The 19626-nt window shown below is 44.4% G+C and overlaps 1 protein-coding gene across 2 annotated transcripts in view; it reads left to right on the plus strand.

Moving 5' to 3' along the window:
- The window catches only part of AGBL4 (AGBL carboxypeptidase 4), a gene marked incomplete at both ends in the record, with an annotated part of 1110674 nt that extends 1092523 nt beyond the window's left edge, over positions 1-18151 (plus strand). The window contains 2 exons of one of the 2 annotated variants that reach the window (XM_080920614.1): positions 11623-11719; positions 18031-18151. In XM_080920614.1, coding sequence (XP_080776740.1) covers positions 11623-11719; positions 18031-18151 — 218 coding nt within the window. Of the gene's footprint in view, positions 1-11622; positions 11720-12432; positions 12692-18030 lie in introns of those variants that run through there. The other variant, XM_080920613.1, reaches the window with a different exon arrangement.
- Between the last annotated feature and the right edge of the window lie 1475 nt (positions 18152-19626).

The raw sequence follows: 19626 nt of genomic DNA on the forward strand, positions 1-19626 counted from the left end.
TTATGTCTTAGAAAACTGACATACACAGAGGAGACTTGACTCACTTGAGTCACGCTTCAGCAAATAAAAGCCAAGCAGGAGAGAGTCCGGGTTCCTTTCATGTTCCTCAGACTTCTCACCCCTCTCTCTCCTGTTCCTTACCCTACCCAGGATGCTACGGCACAGGCATTGACTTTGATCTTTAGTCTTAATTCAACTAGTGGCAGTTGAAACTGAAATAGCCACGAGGCAAGCAGTGCCTGAGCATCTCCCAAAGCAGCAGAGCCCCTCAAGCTGGGTTGGCATCGGAGCCCCAGCCATCCCTGGACCAGGGCCCAGCTGGGCAGCCACAGTGGATTTGGGGAGCCAAATTTACAGTCAATTTTTTAGTCAATTGGGAAAAAGGAAACACTGCTGGGAAGTGGCTGGTGCTTGGAGCGGAAGCAAGGCATGGCAGAATGTTGGAAAAGGAGAGCACAGATAATGTCCAACTAGGGTGAGAAGTGGGTCTCAAGTAGACAGATGAATGACAAAGACTAGGAGCCCAGGGCAAATAGAGAAGGGACATGCAGCACAGAGACAGAGCCATGCTGGAGCTGGAAGGAGGCCCCTCTGCCAAGCCAAAGTGGCAAGGGCAGAGCTAGCCCTCCCACAGGGTTGTTTCATGTGGCACAGCATGAGGGTTTATTCAGGAACCCAGTTGTCCCAGTTAGAGAAGCTGAGGTTCTGCACAGCGAAGCTGTTGCTCACCTTCCCCACTTCACCTGTAGCTTGTCACAAGGTACTCTGCAGTCTGTAAGGCCAATGATTCTTACCCAGGAGTTAGGCTACACCCGGACCACACACACACACACACACACACACACACACACACACACACACACACACACACACACACACACACACACACACACGAGTCCTGGGTAATATTTAAGGACAGCTTTTGTTTTACAGTGGGTGAGCAGTGCTGACATCTAGTGGGAGAGGCCAGAAATGCTGCTGAACATCCTTCTGTGTAAATGGCCTAGAAGGCAGGAAGTGCCTGACAGATGTCAGCTAAATGAAGCAGTAATTCAAGAATAATGAATGACTCCAACCTGCCTGATGTCTTCTAAAGTCCAAAAGCCCCTGTAAAGTCACCGGTACCTAGAACCAGGCATTGTTATGCCTGATCTCAGGCACACAGCTGTTCTGGTCCAGGCAACCTCTAACTGTCGTTTCTCTGACTTCCCTAATACAGTACTAGGAGCCTATTCAAGCCTATTAAGGAGCCTTCCTTCAAGCCTATTAAGACTATTCTCACCTGCTTGAGCACAAATGACATCTCATGACCTAGGACAGAACAGAGAGGGGGAGATTTGAACTAGGTCACCTAGTACAGCCTGAAGCACCTTGTACTGGAGAGGAGATTTAGGCACACAAGATGGAAACAACGTAGTCTTTTCCTGGATGTCCAGGGAGAAAATTTTTTAAAAAGGACTTCGTCAGCTCCCTTTCCCGTTCTCTTTCTTCTCCTTACCCTGGAGTTCTGTGTTTCACTTTCCCTCCCTGCTTTTGTGAATAAGCCAACCATGTGATCATTATCTCTAGAGACAATTTTGAACTTGACAAAGCCCTGTTGTTGTAGAGATCACACTCTGTCGGAAGTGACACTTTCATAAACTATAGTGACAATTTAAAAAGCCACTGCATGCCACAATTGGATATGTAATTTCTTTCCAACAAGTAACCCATGGGTTTGGGCAGCTTTATTCATTTAGCAGATGATAAAACTGAAACTTGGAGAAGTAGCTTGTCCCTGGTCATACAGCTCAGCACACAAGGATTAAAGGCCATGCTTTCTAAACCTACATTCTAAGTAGACAATGTTGTCGGGGGACAGGACACAAACCATGTTAATGGAAAGCCATGAAAGTCAGATGTGAGAATCTGGATCTCACTCAATAGATGTCAGAGTATCAGTATAGGGTTGAAGGTCAGGGAGTCACAAAATTAGGAATTGTAGGAACAACACTCTCACCAAAGGCCCAGATATTATTCAGGAGGCTGAGGTGTGAAGACAGGACATGGATGTTTCTCCTGACACTCCCCAGAGTCTTCATCCTTGGCCTTTATTAAGCAGATGAACTCAGGGCGTATGGCTTGCTGAATAATGTTGTCTGAAAACACCTAGATCACAATCCCTGGGAGCTGTAAGTGTTAACTTTTCTACAGAAACAGTCTACAGGCATTGCTAATTGGGGGTCTGATTGTTTATAATGATGAGTTTACTTCCTAATGGGATTCCTAGTGTACTTCTGCCAGTTTTTCTAGCAGTGACTAGTCAGTGAGCATGTGTGCTTTGTAGAGTGGTGGTTCATGTTCGCTTGTTACACACGGCACATGTGCCATCTGGAATTAGTCCACTCGTTTTTCAGCATTTTGTGTACCTAAAGGCCTTGGAAGTGACCAGTGCTAAGGTCCATCAAAATGTCCCATCCACAACGATCATGCTATTTCTCTTTGCTATACATTTTTTCTCAACCAAGCTAAGCAATAGCTCAGAGGCAAAGCACCCACTTAACCCAGGGTATTCCACATACAAAACTGGGTCCTAGCACTGCTCAGAGAGTAGAAAACCAACATAATTTTTACAAAGAAAAGAGGGGAGGAAGGATGCAGTGGGTGGGGGAAGAGAGAGAAGAGAAGAGGAGAGGAGAGGAAGGAAGAAAGGAAGGAGGGAAGAAGGGAAAGAATCAGAAATAGTAGACTAAAAATCAATTAACAATATGCCAGGCAAGGTGGTAAACATCTTTCATCCTAGCATGTGGAAGACAGAGAGTCAAGTCAATATCTTTGATTTAGAGGCCAGCTTTATCTACATCATGAGTTTGACACTAGCTAGGGATGTATTGTGAAATTCTGTCTTAAAAAACAAAGCCACACATACAAAACAAAATGGAAAACAAACAAATCAATAAATTAAACAACAACAACAACAAAACCCAGTATATTTGTAGTGTGAGGGTCTGAGCCCTTGCACCAACCCTGGGTTAGACCTGTAAACTGCTTACTTCTCTCAGAAGCCTTTCTTTTCCTTCATGATGCTTCATTTCCCTGTCACCCTATTTTCTGATCCTTTCTGTCCTGAGTGGACAGTTTCTCCTTTGTTGGCTGGGCTCTGACAAGTGGAGTTGCATGGAGGATATGCTATCTTACCTTCATTAAGAGTCTTGAACTGGGGCTGGAGAGATGGATCAGAAGTTAAAAGCACTGGCTACTCTTCCAGAGGTCCTGAGTTCAATTATCAAAAACCACATGGTAGCTCACAACTATCTGTAATGAGATCCAATGCCCTCTTCTTTCTGGTGTGTAGGCATATATGCAGACAGAACACTTTATATAATAAATAATTTTTTAAAAAGATGCCCAAAAAAAGGTCTTGACCTGGGCTATGATGGTGACAAATACCTTTAGTCCCAGCATTCAGGCAAACAGATCTCGGGATTCAAAGCCAACTGGTCTACAGAGCAAGTTCCAGGACAGCCAGCGTTACACAGAAAAACCATATCTCAAAAGTCCCAAAGGAGGAGGATGAAGAAGGAAAGAGGAAGAGGAAGAAAACAAGGACGAGGATGAGGAAGAGGAAGCATCCTTAGCAGCTGCCACTGCCACCATTACTTTGAGACAGGAGCATCTTTTTATTTTCTTTATTTTTTCTAAATTAAAATAATAATCTTACAAATGTTGTCTTCCTTCCTAGTCTCTCCCTCTGCAAACCCCATCCCATCCCCCATCCCCCACCCCTTTGCCTCTAAGAGGGTGGTCTCCCACCCAATCATCTACTCCCACCTGACCCCTCTAGCATTCCCCTATGCTGGGGCATCAAGCTTCACAGGACCTTGAAACAACTCAGATGTCCTTCAACAGAAAAATGGACGCAGAAAATGTTGGTCCATTTACACAATGGTATACTACTCAGCTATTAAAAATGGTAACTTCATGAATTTTGCAAGCTAATGGACAGAACTAGGAATTATCATCCTGAATGAAGTAACACAGACCCAAAGGACACACATGGTATGTACTCACTGATACATGGAGCATCCTATCTTAATGACTGGACCCTCCATGGCAACACATGGATCCATATAGGAGGGAGACAGACAGATGGATGACATATGGAGCCTCCTAGTTATCCTTAACTCATTGTTGTGGGCTGCAGGCACCTTCTCCTTAGTCACAGGTTGGCCAGCCTCCTGATAAGGGTTGTGATGGGGACACCTGCACCTCCCAGGGACCTGTCGGTCCACCACTTCCCACTGTTTCTCTTTCTTCCACACTGCATCTCTCCTCTGTTTCCTGCTGTCCCTTCCTGTCCCATCACCTGCCTCCTTCCTTCTGCCCTCCCTCCTCTCTGTTGTCTGTATACATGGCTTTCCAGTCATATTATCTCTCTTCCTGTCGTTGTGTTCTGTTTTTTTCCATCTCCTGTCATTGATTTCTGTTTTTTCCATCTCTCCTCCCTGACCCCATGTTCCTTCAGTTTTCAGTCCTGATCTATCTCATCCCCTGTATTAGCTTTCTTTCCTTATCTTCCAGCTTCGTCCTGATGATTTTCTCTGGGTAGCTTCTTGTCCATTTGCATCTTTCTAGTTTGTTTGCCTTCACCCTCCTCCTTCCCTTCCTCCCTTACCTCCCTCCTCATCTCTCAGGCTTCCTACTCTCAAGGATGTCTGGGAGGCTTCTGTGCATTTGCAAAGGCCTCTGTGATTATACCTGCAACCTGAACCTCACTTCAGAGCAGGATTCATCTGGTTAGTCATGCTCCAGTCCGACCTTGTAGGAGGACTGGCAGTGGAAGCAGAGACAAAAGATGTGTCCTCGCCACATTGTTCTCCAGGCTTTACCTAGAGGCCCCCAGATAGCTACTTCTTAATATTCTAGCAGTGCTGTCACCCTTACCAAAGAGAAATGACTTGTCTTTGGCATAGCCCTCTGCAGAATTAATCCTCCCGCTTAGTGATGATCGGCCATAGCTGCCAGGGATAGCAGTGTGAGCAAAGGAAGGCTTTTTAGGTGAACGCTTCTAAATAGAGAGAAGGTAGGTGTTAAGCTTTCTGATTTGGAGCAGTGTGACACCAGAAAGAATGTCATGAAGCTTGATGCTCTCAGGATGGTGTCTGCACTTGGTTTTAGCCAAAAGGTCAGAGTGATTCAGGACAATGTCTGATATATGGTCACATTGAACAAACACATAAAAGAGTTAGTGAATGACCTTCGGTCTTCCTTGGGGCCAATACTTGATGTGTCTCATGGAAAAAATGACTTGTGATGTCTCATCAGCAAAATGGGGGTAGATAGTTGAGTGCAAGTAGGACACACCAAGAGGAAGAAAAAATGAGATGACGGGGAGACCTTAGCATATAGTAGGGCAGGTCAGGGCAGGGCAAGGCAGGAGTGCCATGTGGTGGTGGTGGTGAAGCTACAGAGAGTGAGGGAATGCAACAGAACTGTGGGACAGGCTGTGAGGGAAGGACCAGGATAGTGAAAAAGGCAGAGACCCAAGGGATGTGTGTAAGACTTGAGCTCGGAGAGTTGGAAACTGCTATGTACCAGTGTGTGTAAATGGAGGCATTCATCCCTGAGGTTCACTGTTGACCAGTGTGTGTGTAAATGGAGGCATGCATCCCCAAGGTTCACTGTTGACCAGTGTGTGTGTAAATGGAGGCATGCATCCCCGAGGTTCACTGTTGACCAGTGTGTATGTACATGGAGGCATGCATCCCCGAGGTTCACTGTTGACCAGTGTGTATGTACATGGAGGCATGCATCCCTGAGGTTCACTGTTGACCAGTGTGTGTGTAAATGGAGACGTGCATCCCTGACGTTCACTATTGACCAGCTTGTGTGTGTACATGGAAGCATGCATCCCTGAGGTTCACTTATGTCCAGCTGATTTTACAAGTCTTCCTTTTGATGAGGAGGCTCATCCTCACATTGGTCAGCTCCACAATTCCTCCAACTGCATCCCCAATGCCCACAGTTTTGTTGAAATCTCTCCTGACCACGTTACTTGATGCTGTGATTGCTTCCTGCCTTGCACTGCCTTATCCCCTGCTCTTTGTCTCAATGCTTAACACCTTCTGGCATATTCCACAGGTTTATGCTTGTCTCCTGTGGCTGGAATGTGAGTTCCACAAACATGGGGGTGCCTGTTAGTTTCCTCTGAGTATCAGAGACTCCTCAATAATGTTTGTAGAGTGGCAGGATGAGGAGATGGGATGAGCACCTTTACTCACAGAGAAGTTAGGCTCAGAGGAGAAACACGGCCCAGGTCATAACCCTGTGGATTCTTAATCCTCACACGTATGATCATACATGCTCCAGGTCTGAGGCCTGAGTCAGAAAATTAAAGATTTTCTTTAGTCACTATTTGTCTTCTCCAGCCACCGAGAACACCTGCGATCCTATGACCCAGGCAGCATCCAGATCTCCCCTTGACCATAATCCCTCTCCTGCTTTCACCCTTGCTTCTGATGCTTCGCATGGCTGTGATCTCTTACAGGTATAAATTGGGGTGTGTTCTTTGCCTGCTTCAGCCTGTCTAGTGGCCTTTCTTTCACTTAGGAGGGTCAGACTCTCTACAGTGGCCTACAGTAAGTAATTAGAATTACGGTTTCATATTTGGTCATGGTTTTTGTACTTTGTAATATGTCTCCACTTCTAGCCTTTAAAAAAGCCATTGTTTTGCTTGTCTTTTTAGCAATTATACCTCGAAACTTCAAAAAAACCAAACCAAACCAAAAAACTCTGAACACAGCGGGTGATCAATGATATATGTGCAGGTGATCCATGAATATATGTTAATGAACAAATGATAAATACAACCCCTAGTTTTCACTGCCTGTAGAACAGAAGGTTTTTTTCTAAAATATTGATTTATTTTTATTTTTCATATATGGGTTTTTTTTTTTGCATGTCTGAATTCCATATACATGCAGTGCCTGCAGAGGCTAGAAGAGGGTATCATCTCCCCTGGAATTAGAGTTGCTGCAGACGGAAGTAAGCCGTCATGTATGTACTAGAATTCTAACTGGAATCCTCTGGAAGAGAAGCCAGCACTCTTAACTCTAATTACTCTCTATTATCTATGAAATACATATAGACTCATGCTTTGGTATTATTGGCTTGTAGGGAGTGTTGGTGGCAGTAACTGCATTGTACTGAGCACATTCCAAAATACAGTAGTAAGTTTTGTCAAGGTAGCCATGTAACTAACCACCTACTTGGTACCATAGTTAACTGAGGTACATTGGTTTTCTCCTTTAGACTTGAAAGTGGATTTCCCCAATTTCTCTTCATAGAACCCCAATCCCTGATTTGTATCTCAGCAGTCTTTCCATGAGAAGACCCCTGAAAATGTTTGAATCAATCTATGGATGGAGGGATGGATAGAGGGATGGATGGAGGGATGGATGGATTAATGGATGGATGGATGGAAATCACAGAATATGGTTAAGCTCCAATCACCTGTTAAAGAGCCCCAGAAATGGTAGGCTGGAGTTACATTGTTTCCAAATTGTAGTGGGTGTAAGTCCCTGGATCAGTCCAAGTTTCCAAGCGTCACAACTGACTGAATTTACCTTTCATCCTCAGCACTTTAGGGTTCAAGTCTCTGCCCTGATGACTAACCACTCTCTTAGTCATAGAGACATAGACAAATGAATTGAACTTGAGAATGAAAAGATTTTCAATATATAGACTATCCCGAGATTTCTGTGGGTAATGAATGGTTGAGGGCTTTCACCCCAGTTTTTCCTCTCTTAATACTGAAATATATTGAAAATGGTCCAGCCAAGAAAACTATTGCTTCTTTTTACCGAGATCTTAAATCTTTCTTTTAGGACAGTTCATTTTAATTGAAAATGTTCAATCAATCTCTACTATCCTTCACCTTTGTTCTGCTCCTCCTCTCAGTCAGGGCCAGTGTAAAAAATAATTTGCAGTGAATAATGCATTGCAGCTAGAGGGAGAAGGGCAAGAAAGTTATGGAAGACATGACCAAAGCCCCTTCAAAACCACCATTTTATCAGAACCCACACAAGTACTGTAGAACAGCCCAGCTCCTTTACAGACAAAATTGTTGGTGAGCAAAAGTTGAGTTGCCTTGGGTCTGGTTCAATATAGAACAGGGAAGAGATCAGGTTCCCTTCTCCCCCATCCATTCATTTATCCATCCATCCATTCATTTATCATCTATCCATCATCCATTCATCATCCATCCATCCATCTGCCATTCAATTGGTCCTCTGCTACTCACCAACTACATACAGCCACACACTTCAGCCCAGCAACCTTGTGAAGCAGGCATTTCACAGACAAGGACATGGAGACTGAGAGATAGGGAGTAGCTTGTGCAACATTACTTGGTGCTTAGTTCTTTATGTGTTTGACACTCTTCTCCTAAGATTTGTGGCTTAAAACAATGCTATCCTTTCATGTTTTCTGTCAGATATTTAAGAGAGACTCAGTGGGAGGGTCTTTTGTGCAGTCTGATTCAGTTGTAGGGAAAGCATGGCTGGGGCTGGAATGTCAGAGCTATATAAAAGTGAAGGTTGATCAAGAGTCTATTCTCTATTTATTTGCACAGTCCCAAGACACTGGGACTATAAGCTTGGGATCCTAGCCCAAGTATTCATAAAGCCAGACGCAGTTGCTTTGCCTAACCTGACCTTGCCACACAAGTCTCACACTGTCCCTTCTTCCACCTGCGTTGTTCTTTTGGTTAGAGGTCATTTAAAAGTCAGTGAAAATTCAAGGAGAAAGAACATGCCTTTCTATGGAAGGAGCATCAAGGTCATATTAGAATAGCTTGTGAGACCAAAGATAATGTTGCAGACATCTTTGGAAATTAAAATCTGCTATCCATAGCATGTGGCAGAACCAGAATTTGGGCTAGACACATCTGCTTCCAAAAACGTCTGCTGAAACTTACCAGTTCAGTCCACAGGGACCTCTCATTTCTCCCTTACCCTGCAGCTATTTCTTTCAACACGAATATCCATGGTTTGGTCTCTCCAAGCCAACTAAAGACTGTCTGGGTTCAAGCAGCCAGCCTGTCTCTGCAGGCCCTGGCCATGAGACAGCCTCTGGGGGCAGCTCAGCAGACAAGCCACGCTCAGTGCCAGCTTGTGGACTTTTCAGAGAAGGGGACAGAGAAGGTCAGACACAGCCAGGGAAGAAAGCAGGTGGCAGCCTCCGAAGCACAGCAAGCCTGCAGTACATCTCACTGTCATAAACAAGGCCTGGTGTACTTCCTCCTCACACCCCATTCTGACCTGGGATGACTCAGGCTTTGACAGAAAAGGTGCCTTCAAGTTGAGAAATAGCCCAGGGCAGTGGAAACTCATAGTCTGGAATCAGACCTGCCTGGATTTTATTCCTGACTCTACCATTATCAGCTCTGTGGCATTGGATAAGTTCTTTCTCTAGCAGACCCCAAGCAAAATGAAGAAAATACTTGTTTACATGCATGTGTGAATGGAAATGCATTCCTACACTTTTGCGTATGGCCTTCTGAAGGGCATCTTCAGCTGCCCAGTCTTTATATCCAGCTAGATGCAGTCCTTCTCCAGAGACTCCCTTGAACTAGCCTCAGGCTGCTGCTTCTCTACACATCCCCCTGCATCAGCTCTATGTGTCCCTGGGTCAGGGCTGTGAATAGTGTCCTCCAACAGAGCTGGGCTCCAGACGGTTAATTAGGCAAGAGAGAGAGAGAGAGAGAGAGAGAGAGAGAGAGAGAGAGAGAGAGAGAGAGAGAGAGAGAGAGAGAGAGAGAGAAATGGATGCAACCATGAAATGGTCCCAGAGAGACAAGGCCTAGGCTTAAATCCCAGTTCTAGCATTTATAAGGTATCCAGCCTTGGGAGAAGTCACCCTGTCTGAGCAATGGGAATAATAATAGACTTCTCTTTATGGATTGTTATGAGATTTCTTAGCATACAACAAACACTGATTAGCTATTGGTTGTCATTACTTATTTGTGTGAATGTGTGTGTGTGTGTGTGTGTGTGTGTGTGTGTGTGTGCTTTTCATGTTACTGCCAGGTAAGCACATAGGTTAGCTAGATGAATCAAGTTGAGATGGCCTTTGCCTCGTAGATTGTATAGGCCAGAGGGGCTATTGAAAAGAAGGGCTGTTTGAAATGCAATATTGCCCAGTAGTTTGACTGGCAAAGATGCTATGCGAAACCTAGTAGGGACCCTCTCCCAGCAAAAGCACCAAGGAGAATATACCCATTGAAGTAATAAGTGCACCAAGGTCTGAAAGCTGAGAAGGAGCTGGTCATGTTAGGGATTCATGGCATGGTGATCTAGTGGGATGTATGATGGACCAAGACTTAGGGGCTATAGGATTAGAAGGGGATGCTGCAAAAGGAGGTAGGAGGCAGCAAGAGGCAGAATAAGAACATAACCAAGGGTCAAGCTATGTACAGCCTTGTAAATTGTGTCAGAAATCTGTTGAAGGCAATTGAAAGACACTGAAGGATTTCCAGTCACTGAGTGACACTATCAGATTGGGAATAGATAATGTAGCTTCTGACTTCACTATTAAAAACACCCTAGAGGGTACTGTTCTAAGACAGGAGGCCCGGAGAGCAGGATGATGCTGGTCCAGGAGGCAGGCGATTCTGACCTATTCTGGGGGAAAGAGGTGGGGACATAATCATAAGGTGAGAAGTTTTGTTGGGAAGGGTGACAGCTTGAATGTTTGCAGCTGATGGAGCCCGGTGGAGGGACCACTGTGAGCGAACAATTTTCACCCTGTAAGAAATGATACACACTCAGGATGAGGTCAGTTCTAAAGCCATGAAGGTGGGGAGCAAGGACAGCCCTCTCAGCCCGGGGAAGACAGCAGGGAAGATCCCGGAAACCCTAATGAAGAGATACTGGCTAATTGGAGACACATGGCTGTATGTTAGCAGAGTCAGGTAGGCCCTTCAGGCAAAGGAAATACCTGAGGAATTCAGAGATGTTGATACAATGCATAGGCAGATACAAAACTGTCATATTAATTGATTTCCAAAGTGTTAATACCAGTATAGAACTGGTGCTTTCTCCTTCCCTGGAGAATTTAGGACTTGATAAATAGCATATAAATCTATACCCTGGAGAGTCATTATTTGTCAAATAGCAAGGTGAAATGGGATTGTATTCAGAGTCAGAGAGTTTTCCTGAGATTACTCTCAAGAGAATGCCTGGTTCCTGAAGGCCAGGTAAGCCCTGATCTAAAATCAGCAAAGGGTATCTTGCTTGGCTTTGAGTCTTGCTCATTGGGTTTCATTCTGGACAACCTGCGTCCAGACTGGAAAATCCCAATGATATTTACTAGCTAGGTACACAGATTCTGGGCCATAGTTACCTTGACCCCAATGCCCACTCCCATCCTTCACTTCTGTGCACTTTAATTTAATGTCTGTGAACAAGGATCATAATTATCACTGAAGGCTTGTGAAGACTAACAAGACAATGCATAGCGAAACCCTGGAGTGGGGAGTTATGATGCCATCTTGATCACTGTTGCTGTACTTTTTTATAACTAGGCCACTTTTCACCTTGCTTCAGTCTCTTTTCAATGCTGCTCCTTAATACACAACTGCAGATATGAAACTGGGACGGAACGTGGCAAGAACATTTCTAGATTATTACCGGCTGAACTCCTTGGTTGAGAAGATGGCAGTCCCCATACCAAGACTTCGGTAAGTGGTAGAGCCAAGCAAACAGGCTTGCATCCTGCTTTACTAAGACTAACTTTCTGATGGCCCTTAGCTTCCCACTTGTGCCACTGGAAGGGCAACCCCAGCTCAGCCACCTTATGGATCCAGACCAGTATGAATCAAGAAGGTTTCCTAAGCATAAGGCATTAATGAAGCTTCATCTACTCCAGTTCCTGGGATGTCATCCCAGTTTGCCAAGCAGCTTACCATGGTCCAGGGCGAGTCAGTCCCCTGACCCACTAAGTTGGTCAGGCTGATTGATGCCTCAGTAAACTTTATCTCTGAGCTCCAATCCAGAGGCTTCATAACAGTATTGTCAGGTGATATCCTATCTCACTGGTAGACCACATCATTTCAGATCCACCCTAGGAATCTTCAGAAATAGGGTATTATGGGGAGCCAAGATCAGCCACTGATCTAAGTTAGCCTGGCTGTTTACATATTCCATCTCACATGAAAACTCATCCTCTCAGGGTTCCAAATGAACTCCACTTCTTCAGTCCCCTAATCTATAAACCATGCATGGTTACACATACTTTTCAGGTCATTGGGAAATGTAAACAAACACTAGTGCTAGGTATACATGTAAGCCCACAGTCTATGATGGCCCCTTCCTTCAACACTCAAAGGTTTGGGCTACAGAGGACACATCGTTAAGAAGTTCCATCTCACTCCTCTGATGAACCCACTTGTAGATGCAAGGAGGAAAGAAGACTAGGATGGGAGCATCCATCTTGTCTGAGGGCTGAGCAGCCACTGGAAGTTCTGGGAGTCCCCATGTGTCCCGGTAAAGCACTCAATGAGCATCTTGGCAATGACATCCAGTGGCATCTGGAATGTGGTAGCAGTACCCTACCTCTGGGCCTCATCTCCTGCTCCCCTAGTAGCCCTGCCTCCTGGAATGATGTGGCAATGTCCAACTCTCTACTCCTACCAGACCATTCTTTTCACTGATGTTCACTATGTGCTCTGATGCCTCAGGAGCTTAGCACCATGAACCTTCCTCCATCCCTTCCCCTACTAATAATAAAATGTAAATCACCATTACTTAGTGTACGAAGCACTTTGTATACATGATCTTATTTAGTTCATGTATGTCTTGTCTTGCACTTTAAGAAAAGGAGACCCAGAAAGGAACAGAAGATTTCCTGATGTCGTGATGTCCTTAGCACAGAGAGTGTTTCATATGACAAAGCCTCCTGAACTCTACTGCAATAGAGCTCCATCAGTGGACTGTCTCCATCACTTAGGAGTATGATGAGGTTTTAGGCCTTTCTACACCTATTTATTAAACAGAAATAATAGCAACAACTTAATGTGGTTCTGAAGATTAGATACAAATTTGGTACAATTCCTACACATAGTAGGTATCTCCAAATGTTTTTATAATTTTTTATTTCTGCCAGTTCCTGATAGCCTGTGACATATTCTTTGGATTGCCTGGTTGGGCTGGCCCAGACTCCATAATTCAGTCTTAATGGCCGTGTACTCCAATGACACTTAGTCTCAGATTGGGAACAGATCATCTGGAGACTTTATGTCTACATAATACCTTTACGTAGGCATTAACCACCACCCCCGCCCCCAACTCCAAGAGGGTTACCTCTGTTTCTTCTCTGTCACTGGACAGTACCAGCCTGCCCTGCACAGACTTGTGTGGATACACCCATATGTTCTCCCATTCATAGACTTGTGGAAGACAGCACACTGCACCCGGCTTTGGTGGGAGGGAGGTCTGGGATGAATTGGTGATTAAAGTATGACCCTGCCTTTGAGGAGCTCACCTCTAGAGGAAAGTTCTCAGTTCACTCTTTAGAAGTCACTCTTGATTGGCTAAAGTTCTTAAACATTTAAAGCTTCATAAGACTCAAAAGAATTCTTAGAATCTCATTTACAAGTTAATTTAGGGATTATCTCTTTGGGGTCCTCTGTCAGGCTGCATAAAAATTATCTTCATCCTTCACCACTTTTTTCTTCATGCCATTCAGTGAGGTAATGCAATTTGGAGGGGACATCCATAAGCATGGCAGGCAAGGACATTGAGACCCAGAGAGCAGAAGGTTCAGAGCCAGAATTGGAGCCCAAGGCCTGACCACTCAGTGAGGCACTCAGCCTCCGTCAAGTGAGGTTTGTCCATATTGAGAGGGGGCTTGAAACTGACATCGATGAAGGGCAGTTTTCCTCCTAAGAGCCTCTGCTTTCAATTGCTCGGGGCACCCCAACACTGAGCTTTGAGGTCCTGAAAAGGACCCCACTAGGACTTTATTTCTTCACTAGGCCACAGGAAGACTTAAGGGAAATGCACCCACTGGTAAGTTAGGAAAAGCAAATTAGCTTCCTACCAACCCCATACCTAACTCCAAATTGGTAAGTAGTCCTTTAAGAATAAATTGGTTCCCCAGATTGCTGGCTCTTAGTTCTTCTTCGGGATTTGAATGCTTCCCCCTTTGTATTCTTTTCCAACCAAGCATCAAACAGCTTAAGTAAAAGAGGAATTCTGATTGTAAAGGAAAATTACGTTTTGACTCAAAATTAATCTTTGTTTTCTCCCATCCCCATGGATAATTGCCATATGTCAGTTTCTACCCATAAGCTGGTGGAAGCCTGTCACATTCTGGGGTGCTGGGCTGCCCCTCAGGAAGGAGTCCTGGGAAAAGGCATCAATGTGGGCATAGGAGCTCAGGCATTGATAGAAAAGCCACAGTGTCATAGCCCTTAGAGCTGGCACCAAGGCGGATAGAATCAAACAGGGAAAAAGGCTGGTCAAAGACTACATGTATAGGTGGGCAGAGCATGAGTCTGGAGCTAAATTTGCCTTGACCAGGTAGACTCAGGCTATGGAACATTGGCTGCTACATAGTGCCATCATGATCTGTGTGAACAGGAATACATTCTGTGTTAGGTCCGTGCTGAGCACTAGAGAATCATAGATAACATATAAACCCATCAGGAACTCCAGTTGATAACATGCAAACTGTAACAACACTTAACAGTATAAGTAGCTATACACAACTACATATTAGATCAGATATGTCCTCACTCACAAAACTTATGGCTTCCTGTTACCTTCAAAGTAATACTCCAATACCTCTTCTTTCTGCAGTATTTTAAATGTGATATCCTGCCTCCCTACCAAACCCTTGAGGCACTTGCTTTTAACCACTTCTATCCCTGTGTCAGTTTGAACATGTTGTCCATGTTCTTGCCTCTATATCTTGTTCTCTTTTTCCTTTTTCCTGGAATGTTCTCCCTTTCATTTTGAAGATGCAGAATTCATACTAACTCGGCAACATTTGATCTAGATGACATATCCTGTTTCCCTGTCCTTCTGCCAGCTTAAGAAAGAGCTATCTCCTCAGCTGGGCTCTTAGTGGCAGTTCATACATACCTCCTGTCCTCCTGTGCTGTGCTGTGCTGTGCTGTCCTGTCTTGGTAACTTTGAGCTCTGGCTTCTCCACTAGACAAGCTCCTTCCTGAATCCTTACTGCATGGCACAGAATTTGTATACCTTAAGGCCTGAATAAGCTCTGGAGTCAATTGAGTATACAGTAATAGAAGGGGGCAGGGGAAGTCACAAAGCTTCCTCAAGCACTTTGCCCTATGAAAGATTCCTAACCAGATAACTTGGAAAGTACTTGATACCTGCAAGGCATATCCCAAGAAGACGTCAGGAATAGAGTAAGAGTTGCACTTGAATTTTAAGGACATGAAGAGCTGAGATTGCTGGAGCAGAAAGGAAATGATGGTATTCCAGGTTGGGAAGATAACAAGTAGCAGGACCGGATGAAGCCTACAGAAGTAGGAAGACCAAAGTGGTCAGAGACATAATAAAGGGATTGTAAATATAAGACCCAAAATGCATTTCTATTTACCACACACCCCAGAAGCACCTGCTCCACACCAACCCTGACTTGGGAGTTAGAGAATCAAACCCAAAGTCATATGACATATACAGATGTGCAACCTTCCAGAAAATGGTAGGTGAGGTGTTGCACAGTGCTCAAAGAACTGTAGAAACCCTGAGAAGTTGGCTTCTAAACAGAGAAATCCAAAGGAGTAGAGAAGAGAACAGAAGTTTAAGACATCTGCTTCCTAGGGTACACCTATCTTTAATTGTAGTGGCACTTTGCCATCTCAACCACCCCCAAGTCATTTCTGTATCCTCACACTCCTCATTAGTGACTGCATAGCTTATCACCATGCTACAATCTACCTATAGCTGTTTCTGTAGCAACAAAACCAAGCCTGTTTCACTAGGACCTTATATCTTCTTTGTCCTATAAAAACATCCTGTCTTGTGTTAAGACAAAGAATACATGAGTGTTAAGAACTACTCTCCTCAATGCCTCATGGATGAAGGGCACTTTGCAATATAAGTACCTCTTATCTAACTTTCATTTCCCATAGTCTATAAGGCAAACAAAAAAACCAAACAAACACACACACACAGACACACACACACACACACACACACACACACACACACACACAGAAAAGCATGCATTCTTCTCCTTTTTGGAAAAGAAAGAAATAGAGCCTTATATCTAGGAAGGGACCCCTTTAAGACCATACTGTCTCAGAGCTATAGAGGTCATAGCAATTGGTTAGCACGTGTGAAGTCCTGACTTCCACTGTTAGTGCTGAAAACAAAGCAAACTCCAATAGACCACATTATGTCTGTAGATGGCAGTCCACACATGAGCTTTGTAAGGCTAGAGTATTAAGAAGCATGAAGTCTGGGCCCATGTCACCTGCATTAGAAAGTTTCCTCATGTCGGCCAGATCCAAGGAACATGTTTTCAGGCACTGGGGCTGGGGGCTAACGATATGTCAAGGCCACGTGTCCTATGTGTGTGTGCTGACACCTACTCCATCTTCACTTGGGTTGTACCTCATCAACCATGAACGAAGGTAGTCGCGCCAAGGTTAGAGCATAATGGTCACAAGCCACATTGTCACTCCTAATTCAGACAGCCCACTTTCATTTCCATTTCTGGTATTCACCACTCCCGACTTAATGTTGTGATCTTCATTTTGAGTAGTTGCTTTGCATAGGTATGGACTCCACTAAAGCTAAACACCTTGAGGAAAGCATCAATGTCTTTCTGTGCCTTTGGCATGTCCGTAGTCTCTGGAGCCACAATTAACAAATGACAGGAAAGAAGGGAAGATACGTGGGATGCTAAATCATGTCCTCTCATGCCGGAAGACTGGAATAGCTTATGTTCATTGTCCAAGTGAAGTTTGGAGAAGTTCAGTTCCAAGGACACGCTCCTGAATTCAACCAACTTGGGAATTCAGAGCAGTTCTTTGAGGCTTAAAATTAAACCCAGTATTCCCACTGAGACAAAATATTAATCTAGTGACTACATAAAGCAATTTGTCAGTCAAAAAATAAAACAAAGAAGGCACCAAAGGAGGTAAAATACAGCAGTGAACAGAATAGGTCCCTGCTCCCCCAAAGCTCATTATCTCTTATGTGAACAAAACCACTGACTGATGGTTGTAAGATTATTGTGTTGGTTGCTGGGTGCTGGGTTCTTGGTAATTGATGCTGAAACATAGAGGCAAAGCAGACACACTTCAGCTCTCCAAGCATGCCAGGAAGACAGAGTTGCTGTCTGAGTAATAAACTGGAATTCTGAGGACCTTGGTGGGCATACAGGAAATGATGGGATGATGTTACAGCCTTCTCAAGTAGTGCTTGCGCTGTCTATATCTGTATCTGTATCTGTATCTCTATCTATCTATCTATCTATCTATCTATCTATCTATCTATCTATCTATCTATCTATCTCCTTTTCCCTCTCTCTCTCCCTCTCTCTGTCCCCCTCTTTTATTCAAAAGAGGTTTCCTGAGTCTGTGGGGTCCTGAGACAGACAGCATTATTCTGTTAGCCTTCTTCCAGGTTTCCACACTATAGCTTTTTATGTGTTCCCATCCCCTTCCCATATGTAATGTGTTGAATGAGTCGGAATGGAAGTGGCAAGATACCAACAAGACTGAAGCTGTAAAAGACTTAAAGTTTCTTCAGGCATAGAAGGAAGCAATCAATACATCCATTCATTCATCTATTCATTGGCTACCCGGTCATCCATCCTAGAGATGGTCAGTGGGATACCATGACTGCTTTAAACCAGACCTGGACTGGGTTCTGGATACACAGAGAAGAAGGTGTCAAGGCCACTGTACCTAGGAGGTCCTTGTCAAATGAGGGAGATGGACATGCACATGGGTGACTTCATTACAGTGTGTATGTGCTGTCTTCTCTTTCTGTTATTTCCCTTCTACAGGAAAGAAAAAGCCCTTCCTTGCAAGCACCCACCCCTGAGGGGCTCAGCCGGCAACATTCCCATTGGCAAAGGGGACAAGAAGAGCTCACTGAACCACAAAGACCCATCAACCCCCTTTTAAAGACATGGCACCAGAAGGCATCGTGGGTGCAGGAACAGACATTTCTTGCGGGGGCATGAAATTAAGTGCCGTTTCCTGGTTTCCAAGACAGGGATTTTCAGAACAATGCATAAGCTAGTGAAAGAGAGTCAGGGAAAGAGAGAAATTTTATCATCGATTTTTCCCTTTTACCAATGGGAAATCAATTGTGAGCCTTCAACTTAAGGCTGAACAGAATATGAGAATGAAATCAGGTCAGCACAGGTTTTATCTTCCATGGCACAGAGGAAAACCTAGCACCTCTCTGACAGGGTCCCATGGTCAGTTCCCTGGAAGTCCCTCTTTACTTTTTAAAGTCACAGAGTCATGACCCTAGTGACTTCACTTAAAACAGGTGGCAGTTGTTTCTAGTTTAGGAGAAACAGCACACATGCAAGCCAAAGGCAAACGTGCTGTTGGCAGAAGTTTTGAAATCAGAATGGTCTAAAAAATATGATCGCTGTATCTATAAGCTCTCTCGCTCCCTCAAGCCCCAGCATGCAACTTCAGAAAGCTGTTCTGAAAGCTATTTTTCAACTTCCTGGCTAGTTTAATTGAATTTCTAGCTCCCCAAACAAAAAACCATTGCTCATGCATTCCCAAGAACTGCTGTGGTTAAGGTCTGCAATCCCCCGTGACAAGGATCAAGGGAGGGGAGTACTGATAATCTGCAATGAGAACAAGGTGACTACCAGGTAAGGGGGCTATAGGAGACAAAGGAGCGACTCCAGGCAGGTAGGGCGATAAAAGACAATGACAGCAGAAGCAATTCCCAAGGGGAGGCAAGCCAAATACTGTGCATTTTCCTGAAGCTTAAAGTGCCTTTGTGTGATGAATGGGTCCAGGGGAGTCTACTCCCTTCCTGTCTGTGGAAGCAGCAGGCTGAGTCACCATGACAGCCTGCTAATTAAAATGACCTCCCGGAAATGAGGATTAGGAGATAGGGAGAGGGAGGGAGGCTCCAGGGAGATAGGGCCTTCAGAACACAACTCCAGTGAAACAGTCTTTGTGGTTGAGATGGAGATTTTTAAAGTTTATTGCAGAAGTCAAGAGCAAAGCTTGTTTTCTCTTTCACATACTGGTTTTCAAAAATGGTAACAAAGAACCATATGTTAGTTTGCTATGAATGTTCCATTGTGTACATAGCAACCTTCCTGGGTTTTTATTGCCCAAATAAAGTGGTTTGTGCAGCTCTTCTGTTCCCCAGAGTGTTCTTGGCACCCTTCCCTCTTGGTTTCCTACTCCTTGGAGGATAACTGGCCAACCCCAAATAAGAATTAATCTTTTGAGGTCAGGGGTTCTGTCAAGATGCAGAAGGGCGAGACTTGAAGGCTCTGCAATTCCTGTGTCAGAATGGCGAGGAGCTCAAGAATTCACCTGGCTCGACTGTGAGGCAGCTTTGGAAATGATGGCATCATTTTAGATAACGTGGACAGTGGTAGGTTGCATAAAATGTG

The sequence above is a fragment of the Micromys minutus genome (assembly GCF_963924665.1).
Source record: "Micromys minutus genome assembly, chromosome: 9".
NCBI classification, from domain to species: Eukaryota; Metazoa; Chordata; class Mammalia; order Rodentia; family Muridae; genus Micromys; species Micromys minutus.